General features: G+C 33.4%; 1 protein-coding gene across 1 annotated transcript in view; it reads right to left on the reverse strand.

Annotated features, from left to right (window-relative positions):
- The window catches only part of Smp_129830 (putative cadherin), a gene marked incomplete at both ends in the record, with an annotated part of 62998 nt that extends 48925 nt beyond the window's left edge, over positions 1-14073 (reverse strand). Inside the window, one exon of the mRNA XM_018793545.1 lies at positions 13653-14073. Within this exon, the coding sequence (XP_018648046.1) occupies positions 13653-14073 (421 nt within the window). The remainder of the gene's footprint in view (positions 1-13652) is intronic.
- Between the last annotated feature and the right edge of the window lie 269 nt (positions 14074-14342).

Here is a 14342-nt window from a genome sequence, read left to right on the forward strand (position 1 = left end):
GTGCTTCCTGAGACAAAGTCAGTGCAATTCCCTATTTATGCGAGGCTTGTTTATGACCGGAAAGCAGCAACATCTCTCTCGAAACTAACCTTTTCTGTCCAACTTGGGTCCAATTGGTTTCGATTATTTCAAGCACAACCAGTTTGTATCTTTTCATTCCTGCAGTTAGTTGAGTGATTCTCACGATCCCCTACGTAGTGTGGACATCATAACTCTTCTAAATGAAGGTCCTTCAACTTCAAAGGCAAAGTTTAAATGGGCTTTTTGGTTAGTGAATTTCAGCAAAGCTTTTTTCTCTGTGGTCAGGTTGTAAGCTCCATGTCTAACCCTCCTCCTTTATCTGATCTTAGAACCAAAGGTAAATCTAGAAGAGGTCTGAGTGGATTTGAGCTCAAATACACCAACTATTATCTTTGGTCAAAAAGTTAAAAGTTCCCTTGGATAATCAAATATAGTGCAATCATTTTTTTAAACGGGAAAAATGCAACTGTTTAAATATGTTTACAAACATTTTATCTTAGAGCGTTCTAAAACTTCAACAAATAATATAACTAATAACAGCTTAGTGTCTTTAGATGTTTACTAGAATAATAACTAATTATTACAGTTCTCAAGTTTGTTTAAATACTTAGAAAGTTGTGTTTATTTACACTGGAACTATAGTTTACACTGACCATACAGTAAATTTGTATTTTGCTTGATTTTAAGATGAAATGAAATGATATTAGATTTCCTGAAATATGGTGGTCAGTTTTTCATTAGTTGGCTAATTATTTCGTATTTCGTAAAGGTACTGGTTTCTTCAGTAATATCAAGCTTTTACACTTTTCATCTTAAAATAATAGTAACTGGGATATTTGGAAATACTCTTGTTGTAATATTTGTGTTGTGTATTTGAAAAACGGTCCAAACAATGTCGAATGGTACACAATTCAAAATTTCTGTTACTGAAATAATGTTCATGTTTTAGTCGATCTACTTTTAAATAACATGATCAAATATATAATCAATATAATGTTTCTCTTCTATTCAACTTTTGTTTAAAACCAATTTACAGTTATTTGCATTCAAGTGTTATCTAGTTAAGTACAGTAGTGAGTTAGTATTCCCTTCAAGGTAGTATGAAATCAGTTTGGCTTTTAATTCTAAGCTTCTGTTTTGTTATACCGAATAAGGTATTTATCAGGTATTAATTTCAGTTATCTAATCGTTGACAAATTAGTTAACACCGGATAATTGTTTCTTCCGAGTTTATGATTTGTCAGCAATTCGCACCTATAAACTTTTAATGAGATCGAAATCAGGAATTTCCAGCTCAACCATAGGCATGTTATTTTTGGATTCACAACCTCAAATCGAATGATTAACACACCTAAATTATCAAGTTGTGGAACTTTTACACTTCGGTTATAACATTGTCCATTACTGTTAAATTCGTTTTTCTATTATTTACAGATAAACTATCTATTTGTAGAACCATTGAGGTAGTATTCTCTTGTAGTAAATCTTTACGCTATTTTTATTCATGCACCAATCAATGTGAAGCCGTAGAATTATAATTATAACATGAATTAATTAAATTCATGAAATCTATAAGAGGTCAAAGGTGACATGATTTACACTATACTAGAGTAAACTCATAATGAGGGTGGGGAGTTCACAATTTACAACTGACCTTAAATCAATATAATATGTCTCATGAATAACTAGATGACGATTGGTTGTTTTTCCCCATAAAGCGCGCACTTAGACCATAAAGCAAAGTTAGGGGTTTAAGAAAAATTTGTTAGTCTTGTGTTGTATATTTTTCTGTAGGTTATTGACATATGATTTTAGTTAATAACACTTTAGTCTATTCAGGCAGACATATTATAGAATTCGATTTTGTTTTCTGCCCTTAGAAATAAATTCAGTGAATATTGAAATTTATAAAAATATAATGATTGTCACATTGTTTTTAGACTGTGTCCAGTTGCCTATTTATATTAGTGATGATGATTATTATTGTAGGTCATAGATATTGTAAATAAGTAGTAGTCGAATGGTATTAATAGGATGGTTATCAAGTCTGTTTTTAAACTTAAAACTAGGATATACAGTTAGAATGGAATAATGTCATCCAGTTGCAGCATTTTTCCGAGACAAATAGGTTTCAGAATAAAATATATAATTTCCCGATTATTACTAGTAATTTATCAATATTAGTTGTTTATAACTTCAATTAGTATATATTGAATACTGACTAGATATATATTAGATGATGGTTTTGCATTTAGGAGTTTATACAGTGGGACTGGAAAGTATCGTGTTTGTTACAACTGTAGATTAAGTAACATTTCTGAGAATGGTTGCAAGCTGTTATGGGGTTCTAAATACAGAAAAAGTAACTGTCTAGTATCCCATGGTATGGAGTTGTAATGTCAACATTGTTAATAACTAAATAAAATTTACTGGTCATAGAGTAGTGGTCAACCCGTTGTAAATATATCAGATACACAAGAGGTCAGTCGGCTCTCAGTGATAACATGCAAAACTTTGAAGCTGGGTGATGCAGACTGGTATTCACCACGGCTCATTGATTACCTCAAGTTCTCAGGTATGGGTTTCTGATGAGTCCTAACTAACGCGAAACCTCAGCCTAGGATTTCTCTTGTTAAATACTTCCAACCACTTAATAACATAAAAAACTCTATATACACCACTGAGATGTACTGTAATTTATGTAGTCCCTGAAAAGGTTGGTTAGCATTATTTACGTTTTAAATGAACTTAAGGATATTCCAAATAGTGATTAAAATTAGGACCATATAAAAGTAATTCATAGTAATTTAGTAGTTGAGATCATGGGACAATTAAAGCTAGACCACTATGAAAAACGTGGAAACGCTGGACGGCCGTTTCGTCCTATTGTAAGACTCCTTAGAAGTGTATATCCACGGTCCCGCTTCTCGAACACTTAACCACTAGACCACTGAGCCGACATCCAACTGTGTTAATGTTTAACTTCAACCAATCCACGAAATTGAGCAACATGTCCACCATTGTCTTCAGTGAGTTACTATTTCACAATAGACCCAGTTGAACTCCACTGGTTACTACTTCTCACTAGAACTCCAGGAAATACCTCTTGAAGCCAGTCACTAGTGAGCATATGCTGATTAATAGTTGATATCATGACTCAATTGAAGCTAGACTCATAATCTCAACTATTAAATTACTACAATATCCGCAAAAACCCCTTTCTGATATTAACTGATAATACTTGAATGGAAAATACTTTGAGCAGGATTCATAATAATCAAATCTGTAGGGAAGTATGAACTTGTGTTGCTTCAGGACTACAAGCTGGGCACCTAGATGTGCTTTCTAGTGGTTGAAACTCAACAGTCAAAACTACTGCATATACATTAAAGAGTAAGATTAACTTTACAATCATATTTCGTTCTATTTGGTTAAATTCATTGATCTTACATTTCAATTATAAACCCTGTCTAATTAAAACACAAAACACACTGATACTTCAACTGAAAATCATAATTGTGGCTTCAAAAAATTAATAGTACCGTTCATTTAACAGCTAAATCTAAACATATAAATTTATTGTGACCAGTTATCAACGTCTTGGTAAATTTTCATGTACAGCTCAAATTTTGTAGTTGCCATTTCTTAAATTGTATCAGATTATTAAAGATAACATTATTGAGTTTAACAGACGATTGACATATCAGACTAGGCATTTCACATCCTAAAATGAGATACTGTTCGAAACCTAATCAGCTAAAAAAAAGTTGGCAGTAATAAAAATTTATTTGCGAACATCATCTACTGTTAGAAACTAATCAGATTAGTTCAAAATAACAACAACTTCAGATTTCAAGCAGGATGTATAAGTCAATCAACTATACAACACAGATTATCCCACATATTCGTATTGGTTCGAGTTTGTACACTATATTCACACACTGAAATTAGATTAACAAGATAAATCCAGAGGTATTAGTTGTAGCAGTATTTATAATAATAATAATAACTTCTAACCACTAGCCACAGTAATCACGTGGAATTCAACTACATGGTCTACACCTTTCAATATTGCTCAGTCTAAAAGTGAATGACCTAATGAACTGATACCAGGTCTTCATTTTGAGAACCATACATCTTTCCTGCCACAAGCCAACAGGAGTCAACATCGCTAGTTATGGTAGGCGGTGGTTGAAAATGTGTAATGTATGTCGATAAAGTTTTTTTTACCTTATCACACATAACATATTTACTGAACAGGTGACATCTATTATGACTCAGTAACTTAGTGCTGATATTTAGGGTCAATGGTTCTAGGTAAGAGTCTTAAACCAAATATCATCACAAGAGTGTTGGAATATGTAACTAATCAGTCAGAAATTATATTCAAAATAAATAATGTATCTTACTGGTATTGATTAACCAATATACAATCAATAATTTCTAACCTCTTACGTTAATAGGTGTTACCCTTTTGAAATTATTTAATTAATATTTATCCTCAGAATGGTTTTCTGTGAATATTATAGTGATTTTAATAGTTGAGATTATGAATCAATTGAAGCTAGACCACCATGGAAAACCTGGAAGCACTGGACGGCCGCGAGACGGGATCGTGAATGCGCACCGCTGAGGAGTCCCATAATAGGACGAAACGGTCGTCCAGTGCTTGCAGGTTTTCCATGGTGGTCTAGCTTCAACTGATTCATGATCTCAACTATTAAAATTAATATTGATTCCTTATTAGTAGTCATATAGTTTTTGATTAGTTATTTTGAAAACAAGAAAATATAACACTGAAAAAAATATTTTAACAAATAGTCGTTAAGATATTTTTTCTTCCAAAAATCAATTAATTTAATCAATCCATGTTTTTCTAGTCTAAAATAATAATAATAATACTAAAGTTATTTTTCTACTAATAAATAAAGGGTTCTATGAATCACTTTGTTTATAGAACTAGTAATTAGGTATAATTAAAAATGAAATAGAATAACAGACAGAAATTGTGGATTTGATGAATGATTAACTATGAAGGAAATGTCAAAAAAACAGAAATATTTAGTGAGCTCTTTTGTAATTCCTTCCAATGATATTGTTAATTAATACTAATGTAAGTATGCTGAGGGGTTTAATGATATAATAGAACACATTTTGGTCACTGTACATTTTTCGAATAAAATCTTGTCTAAATAGATATTTGAAGAAGTGATAGAAAAGACGACAAAACATTTCACGAAGAACCTTAGATCATTAATATGACCTGTTGGCTGAAGATTGTCCCATTCCAATATGACACTGTTCGTTTCAAAATTATTTGCTGTAAATAATGTCATATTAAAAGAGAACAATTGATTATGTCAATAGTTGTGATGAGTTTAAAGTCTTTATCAGCCCATTTAATATAATTCATCACCCTCACTGAGAGCAAAGTCGAATGCCAATAAAGTTGAAAATTCAAACTTACTATAGAAATCCTAGATTCTTTTGAATAGATTAACAATGGTTATAATTTTAAATAAATCATTTTGTTAACATCAGCTTGAAAAGATTGGCATTAATTTAGCTAATAATAACCAAAGTAACATCGTTTGCGGAATAAATGTAAGTGGTTACTTACAGTAAATCTAAAATAACAGTTAAGGCTAACAAGTTAAGTGTAGGTCATGTATTTGCCTATCAATTTTTATGAGATATTATATCTGACTAAGTGAACCTCCACTCTATCACGATAATCCAAAAATTACACATATTCTCAGTCAGTCAGCCAGTCACAACGTAGAACTTCGTCCGTACGTACATCAGTTCAAGTTGCCATACCACATTAGCACATAGATCCAGTTGTCGACTCAAATGCCATAGTGGTGAAAGTAGTAAGAATATAAGCAGTAATCCAAAAGATTAGGGTTTGAAGATGTTATTGAAGGAGTATAATCCAGTAAAATAAATTCGAAAAGAGAAAAAAGAAAGGGACATGAAGAATTCAGAAGATTAGAATTTGGCAGAACACAAAGAGTGGATGCACCTTCGCCATTGCAAATGATTTTGAGTCATGTCATTCAAGGTCTCTAACCACCGATTATTATCATCTCGCCGATCCCAATCAGGTAGTCTACACCTATTAGCATGGCTCAGTCCACTTGTCAGTGACTTCATGGATTTGTGCCACGTTTTGGTCTGACAGCCCCTAGCTTTCTTGCAACCTACTCTTACACCATGAAACACTGCACGTCGGGGCAGTCGGTGGTTGGGCATACGTAACACGTGTCCCAGCCATCTCAAATAGTGAAGTTTCACTACTTCATCAATCGATTTGCCACCCTTACATATTCTGTTATTAAATGTAGTATATATGTTAATTCAAAAATATACTAAAAGAAATAGGTTCATTTTATCGTAATAATCAGTAAGAATGTGTATGATAAAAAATGAAATTCATTGAAACAAACGGTATATTTCGATTGTTTAATATATTTATTGACTAAGGGTACTTAACAGTTAAGTTCACGTTCTTTAAAACAAGCGTCGACGAGCTAATCAAGCAAAATTTTTATGGATTAAATCTGTTACAGAATTTCTGTAACATAGCTTTAGTTGATATCTGAGATTTTAATTGAAGTCATGGACCAATCGATGTTAGACCACCATTAAAAACCTGGAAGCACTGCGTGGCCGTTTCGCTCTAGTATGGAGCTCCTCAACAGCGCGCATCTACGATCCCGTGGGATTAGGGCCAAGGACCTATCGATGGGGCGCGCGAACGCTTAACCTTTAGACCAGTGAACCGGCATCCAAGGGTGTTAATGTCTAACTTCAACCGATCCACGAAATTGAGCCACCATCTACCATTGTCTTCAAAGAGTTACTATCTCACAACAGACCCGGCTGAACTCCACTAGTCACTGCTTCTCACTAGAACTCCAGGAAATACATCTTGGAGCCAGTCACTAGTGAGCAGATTATAGCTGATGACACAAGACGGGTTTTTGTCGTTAGAGATAAAGATACTGAAGCAAACCTCAAAATACTCAACTAAAAAGTCAGTTGTGAGTTAATTTATTATTAATTAACTTCAAGATAATTCAGTCCATTATATCCGTATTCTAGTTAGATCCTCATGACATAATGTAGTAGATATATTAATCAGGTTAAAGATAATAACTTGTTGATATATTTTGAATAAATACTTGGCCATTTTTGAGAAATATCTTGCCGACACATATCTATTAATTTGTTATACACTAACAGTAGAATGAAAAGTACCTTATCTTTACAACAATTAATTCACATGCTCAAAACTACTAACTTTTAAGGTTGTAATTAAACAAGTATTTAACTCTTAATACCGATAGTACTATAAATAAAATAAACTTCTTAGAATGAAAATGAACTGTTTTTTATTTTATTTACACGTGCCTTTTAGTAATACATTTATATAGCTCTTTTATAGGTTTATTTTAATAGCTTTTCGTTGCCTTGGTTACATATACTAGTTCCCATTACTGGTTATATGTCATTATCATCATTGTAGATACACAGTTAACTTAAAAATACAACAAATTATTCAAAGCGAATCAGCTATGGGCTTCATCATAAGTACTATATTTCAACATATCATGGTTTAAGAATATTCACATTTTATTTTGATACACAGATTTTTTTGATGCTCTATTTTAGAAAGTAGAAGAGTTACAAATGCGACACAGAATAGTGAACAATGAAGCTTTTACATGACGTACAGTTTGACATCTTTATCTAAAGGATATATTCTCTTTATCTAATGAACTGTGTAACAATGAAAGTTACATTCTGAAAGCTTTTATGTATGTTATTATTCTTGACTAATTTTTCTCTAACCTATATATCTGTAGTAATAAATAGCCTTGGTCACATACTGAACAAAATAGCATTATACTGTTACTTTCTTGAACGTAATATTTTGCAAGTTTTAACCAACTATAACCTAACTGATCTGATGAAGTTGTGTTATGCAAATTCATGCCATAATATCAGGCTAAAATATTGATCGACCTAACCTTTCCTGGGTAACTGACACCAGCATGAGAATCATTGAAAACCAAGGTCGTTGGACAGTTATTTCGTTTTAGTTGGTTACTTTATAGAAGTGAAATAGAAACCTATAGTTCAGATAGTGTTGGGTACGCAATTTTTAAAGAACCAATGGACTAAAATACACTGCCCTAGATTTTAATCTGATATAGTGTGATCACCATGCATTTCTATTGTCTATTTATCGTCATTCAAAGAGATTATATCAATGGTTTCTCACTTGGTGTCAGTATATAAAGGAAACTAACAGTCATCTACACAAAATACTTCGGTTCCGTTAACCAGACACTATCAGCAACATTCTACTGTGGGAGAGAACAAACCAGACTCCAGAGGAGGAAGAAATCAGGAAGAAGCACTGGAAGTGGACAGGACACACATTGAGGAAAGCATCCAACTGCGTCACAAGGCAAAACCTCACTTGGAATCCTCAAGGCCAAAGGAGAAGAGGGAGACTAAAGAACAAATTACGCCGAGAAATGGAAACAGATATGAAAAGAATGAACAACAACTGCATAGGACTAGAAAAGAAGGCCCAGGACAGAGTAGGTTGGAGAATGCTGGTCGGCAGCCTATGCTCCATTGGGGGTAACAGGCGTAAGTAAGTAAGCAAGTAACGAAAAACTACATTAATCTCCTTCAAAGCATCCAACCTACATGAACATTTCTTACCTGATAACAATAATATATCGGAAATAATCAACCTAGTAAGAAATACGTTGCATGCTCAATTTGAATTATTGTTTGTTTGTTCTTATTTGAGTATAGTTTTAAAAGTTAACTGAATGTTAATTTTTTTTCTTTTCAGGAGTTTCATATTATTTTTCCTAATTATCAAATCGATGCTGAAATTATGAAAGAAATATTACTGATAAACAGTGTTTGTGTATAATTGCCTTTTTCCTTATGAAATACTACAGAATGGGGATTAGTCACTTGATAAATAAATCTATGTTGATAGGAAACATAGAATGTTAAAGGATGAAGAAGTTTTGAAACATTAAAAGGGAAATATATCTAACTAAAAATTTGAAAAAAGAAAATTTTGTTATCTGTACACGGAAGTAAGTTAGATTAGCTAATCTAGATTAATTTAGATGAAAAAATATGAATCCTCCAGTAGAGATGGCATATTTGTTACTAGTATTGATGATCTCTTTAGTAATCCATAATATTTGTAGAAGTTAAAGGAGGGAAAATATAACGGATAAACATTGAAAATTATTATCAGAAGGGGTTTCGTGGAGATTTAGTATTTTCATAGTTGAAAGCGTGAGTCGATTGAAGCTAGACTCACGCTTTCAACTATGAAAAATTATTATCTCACTATATTTACAGGTTATACTTGTCACAGGCTAGTAAGATATAGGGTAGCATTTCAAATAAGAGAGTATTGGACAGTTGTTTTGTTGTTATAAGGGACTCGTCAGAAGTGACTTCATCAAGGATCTAAGTATATTAATGGAATAGAGGGTTTATAGAAATTATCTATTTCCAAGTTATTTAAATTGCTGACCAAACTTTGATAGAGAAACATAACAAGATAGGAATATGTACAATTGATTATAAAAGACATGTAATTTAACTAAAATTTTGTAGATGGATGTAAATGGAACTATATTAACTTTTTAATAGTACTACTGAAATTAAAGCTTTCATGATAGCTACGCCGTAAAATATTTGAAAAATATCGATAGTTGATAATTAGTGAATAAATTTTCATTGGCATTAAATGGTAAGAGAACAGTAGGTAGCAATAACTCTCTTAGATTTCAAGGGGAAATATCCCATTAGGAGATTTACATAGTTGAAAGAGTTCTGTAGAAATGGATTTAATTGATAGGTTGTATTCATTAAAGATTGATCTCAGTTGGTGCACTATTGAAACCAAGGAGCATTGGACAACTTCATAGTAATATCCGAAGATAGAGGGTACATACTGTTGAGGAGTCTCATACTAAGGTAAAGAAATTGTCTAATGCTCTTTGATTTTCAGTTGTACTCTAATTGAGATCAGTCTTTGATAGATACAATCAACACTGACACCTTCAAGTCTCAAAGTTACATGAATACATCTTAATCACTAGACACAGGAAATATTTCCAACTTTAGCTATTCCATTGACAAAAAACTGCTCTAATTATATACAAAATTTGAATGTAAGGAGTTTACTTTTTATTTATTCACTAATGAACTAAACCACTTTGTTCACTTAGTGTTACTTGTTTGAATCTAACCATTGATGTTTAGGACTGTAACTGGTCAGTCTCTTATTGGCATATGTGCATACTGTGCGTATTGCCTCGATATAGCCTTATTTCACAAGCATTGTAAGCAAAGATGGACTCAGTAGCTAAGTGGATAACGCGATGACGTTTGAAGCGAAAGGTAGTGCGTTCCAGTCCCAGAGTGAATATCAACTCTGAGATGCAGGTACATCCAGCTGACGAGTCCCAAATAGAACGAAACGCGCGTCCTGGATTCCACTGCTAGCCACTATCCATCTTTGCTTATAAACCACTTTGTGTTTTTGTAAGGATCTATATGAAGAAATTATAAGAAAATGATACTCTGTTCGTTACAGTTAAATGTATGTCCTTATTAAATGTTAGACTGTTTTCTAATTGTTTTACAAAAGAAAACTACAAATATTTAAATATAAGCAACGAAGTATAGCAATAGGCTAACCTTCAAATATTTAAACATCCTACAGAAAGGAAACCACTCTTCTTTTTAATGGATATGAATACATAAAATCTAATTTTGAAATCGTTAATTCATACGCGTAAAACTTTGAAATTTTGCAGTATTATTCGAATTTTTTCATGTAAAATGGATATGATTGCACAGGTCAGTTGAAAAGTGTATTCTATTTGTGCAAACTAATAACTTAACTATCTAGTAGGTGTTATAGACAAACTACATGAAAATATGGAATCGTAAAAGAAAAGGAATATATTTAAATGGATGAGAAGGCAAAGAGTAGACATAGAAGATCGAGAGTATATTTGTAATGGGTTAACATGATAGAATGTCACTAAGTATAAACTATTATTTACTCTTGTCTGATGTTCATTTTTGTTGGATCAATAGTCAGTGAGACGGAAATTACTCTGAATATATTGAAAATAAAATGATGAAATATTCACTTAGGTTCAATGTATTGTGATTATCTATAGTTTTATTTTTCAGGTTCTTGTTCAAGGTAAATAGCCTTCTTACTTATCAAGCCATACGCACTCTTTGTCTCATTCTCTTGAAAACAGTGAGGTTACCAGTTATATATATATATATATATATATATATATATATATATATATATATATATATATTAGAGACTGAATACTACATAATGACAGGTTATCTACATAGTATAGTTCACTGTAGTTTCATATTAAACTATTATTTGGGTAGTGATACATTTTCACGAACTACAATAATCAATAATGGCTCTGTTTTACCATGTTAAATATAAAATGCTATGAAAAATATTACATTTAAAAAAAGTGATTCGACTAAGGCGATATTTGTGAACCTAAAATGTAGTGCACTACATTTATCGTTAATATTCCTGTTGTTTTCGTCATATTGTATGACTTTTGTGGATATCAGTTGGTAACTTACATTTGGGATCACTAGATAGATTTTATCGCCAAATGACGTTTAGCCAACCGCTGACAAAACAAAAAGTTTGGAACTACTCAGTAATGGACATTTACTACCCGACAGGGAATCTAAATCAGAACTTTAATATCTCTCCGCAATCACGTTATATTAAGCCACTGAGTCTCAACCCAGTGGTTCGTCAAAGTCAGTCTTCAATTTAACAAGATGGTCATCGGACAAATCAAAAGTGGGAAGGCGGCAGGACCTGACAATATACCAGCTGAAGCACTGAAGTCGGACACTGAAGTAACTGCAAACATGCTTCACCTTCCATTCAAGAAGATTTGGGAAGAGGAACAAGTGCCAACGGACTGGAAAGAAGGATACCTCATCAATATACCAAAGAAAGGAGATCTGAGCAAATGTGAGAATTCCAGAGGCATCAGTTTGTTATCAGTACCAGGAAAAGTTTTCAACAGAGTATTGCTCAACCGGATGAAAGACTCAGTAGACGCTCAACTTCGAGATCAACGAGCTGGATTCTTTAAGGATCAGTCGTGCACAGACCAGATTGCGACACTACGGGTCATCGTTGAACAATCAATTAAAGGGAACTCATCACTATACATCAACTTCTTTGACTATGAGAAGGCGTTTGCCAGTGTAGACAGGAGAACATTATGAAAACTTCTTCAACACTATGGAGTGCCCGAGAAGATTGTCAACATTATCCTGAACTCATACGATGGACTATAGTGCAAAGCGGTGAATGGAGGACGGCTGACAAATACATTTCAAATAAGGACCGGAGTCAGACAAGGCTGTCTACTCTCTCCATTCCTCTTTCTTCTGGTGATTGACTGGATTATGAAGGCTTCGACATCTGAGGGAGGCACGGAATACAATGGACATCTCAGAATCGTTTAGATGATTTGGACTTCGCAGATAACCTAGCCCTCCTCTCTCATACACACGAAAAAATGCAGACGAAGACAGCAAGTGTAGCAGCAACCTCTGCATCGATAAGCCTCAATATACACAAAGGAAAAAGCAAGATTCTCAAATACAACACGGAGAACACCAACCCAATCACACTTGATGGACAAAAGCTGGAAGAAGTGGAAACATTCACGTACCTAAGAAGCATCATTGAGGAACAAGGAGGATCTGATGCAGACGTAAATGCGGGGATTGACAAAGCAAGGACCTCATTTCTACAACTGAAGAACATATGGAACTAAAAACAACTGTCAACTAATTTCAAAGTGAGAATCTTCAATAAGGACGTCAAGACAGTTCTACCGTACGGTGAAACGTGAAGAACTACTACAACCATCATCAAGAAGACACAAGTATTTATAAACAGTTGTCTACGCAAAATACTCAACATCCATTGGCCGGATACTACCAGCAACAGCGTTTTATGGGAGAGGACAAACCAGCTTCCAGCTGAAGAGGAAATTGGGAAAAGACGTTGGAAGTGGATCGGACATACATTAAGGAAATCACCAATGTGCATCACGACTCAATCCCTGACTTGGAATCCGGAAGGGAAGCGGAAAAGAGGAAGGCCAAAGAACACGCTACGCCGGGAAATAGAAGCAGATATGAAATGGATGAATTTTAACTGGAAAGAACTGGAAAGGTTTGCCCAGGACAGGGTTGGATGGAGAATGCTGGTGGGCGGCCCATGCTCCTTCATGAGGTGTAACAGGCGTAAGTAAGTAAGTTATCCGAAACCATCAGTGATACCTGCATTACTCAGGGAATACCTTAACTCCACTAATCACCGTTTATCATCAGGACTTTGTCATTGCATAAAGTAAAGCAATCTGTAACAAAAAACTATCTTCTAATGAACAATCTTTCGAATAATCTTATTTCGATGCTTAATAATTTATTACAATCAATTTAATGGTCAATAACGTCATAGTTTATTAGAATAGTTGACTTACTCAAATCTGATTCATCATTGTTATTTATATGATCAGGACTGAGGGTCGTCACGTAGGAGCATAGCGCTTCTGCATCTATATCAGCTTTAGTAACCAATAAACCTTTACGTTCATCTACACTAAACAATGTTGAAGGTGAACCCAATTTATAGTTTAACGCGATGATTTGTCCAAATTCATTTGAAGATGAATGTGTTATTGATGAAGACATGGAGTTTGGTAGCACGATTGCATTTATTGTACCAATTTCTGTACCGATTTGACAATTTTCATCAATACTAAACTCTGTTGAATACACTTGAAGCCTTGGTATTCGTCCATGTATACTTGATGATATAATTGTGAAATGTATAAAAAGGTGAAGCAGAAATAATTGTTTCACGTAATAGATAACATTTTTACTCTGAACAATTGCCTTCATGTCCCAGAATCAAATGGAATTTCGTTCACTAAGTGAATATTGATTTTTCGTGGAAGATTGTTTAAAGTGGTTAATAAAGATAGTTGTAAAAGAGAAAAGAAAGGTAAAGTCTATTAAATTTTAATATTTTTCAAAGAAGTAAATGTATAATTATGTGGATTGTAGATATACAAACGCCTTGCTTCTTGATTTTTGTTCTTTGAAAGTATACTTGACTTTTTCAACTTCTATGATATTACCCTAGTCAAATTTGATTCTAGGCAATGTAG

The sequence above is a fragment of the Schistosoma mansoni genome, chromosome 1 (genome assembly GCF_000237925.1).
Source record: "Schistosoma mansoni strain Puerto Rico chromosome 1, complete genome".
In the NCBI taxonomy this organism is placed as follows: domain Eukaryota; kingdom Metazoa; phylum Platyhelminthes; class Trematoda; order Strigeidida; family Schistosomatidae; genus Schistosoma; species Schistosoma mansoni.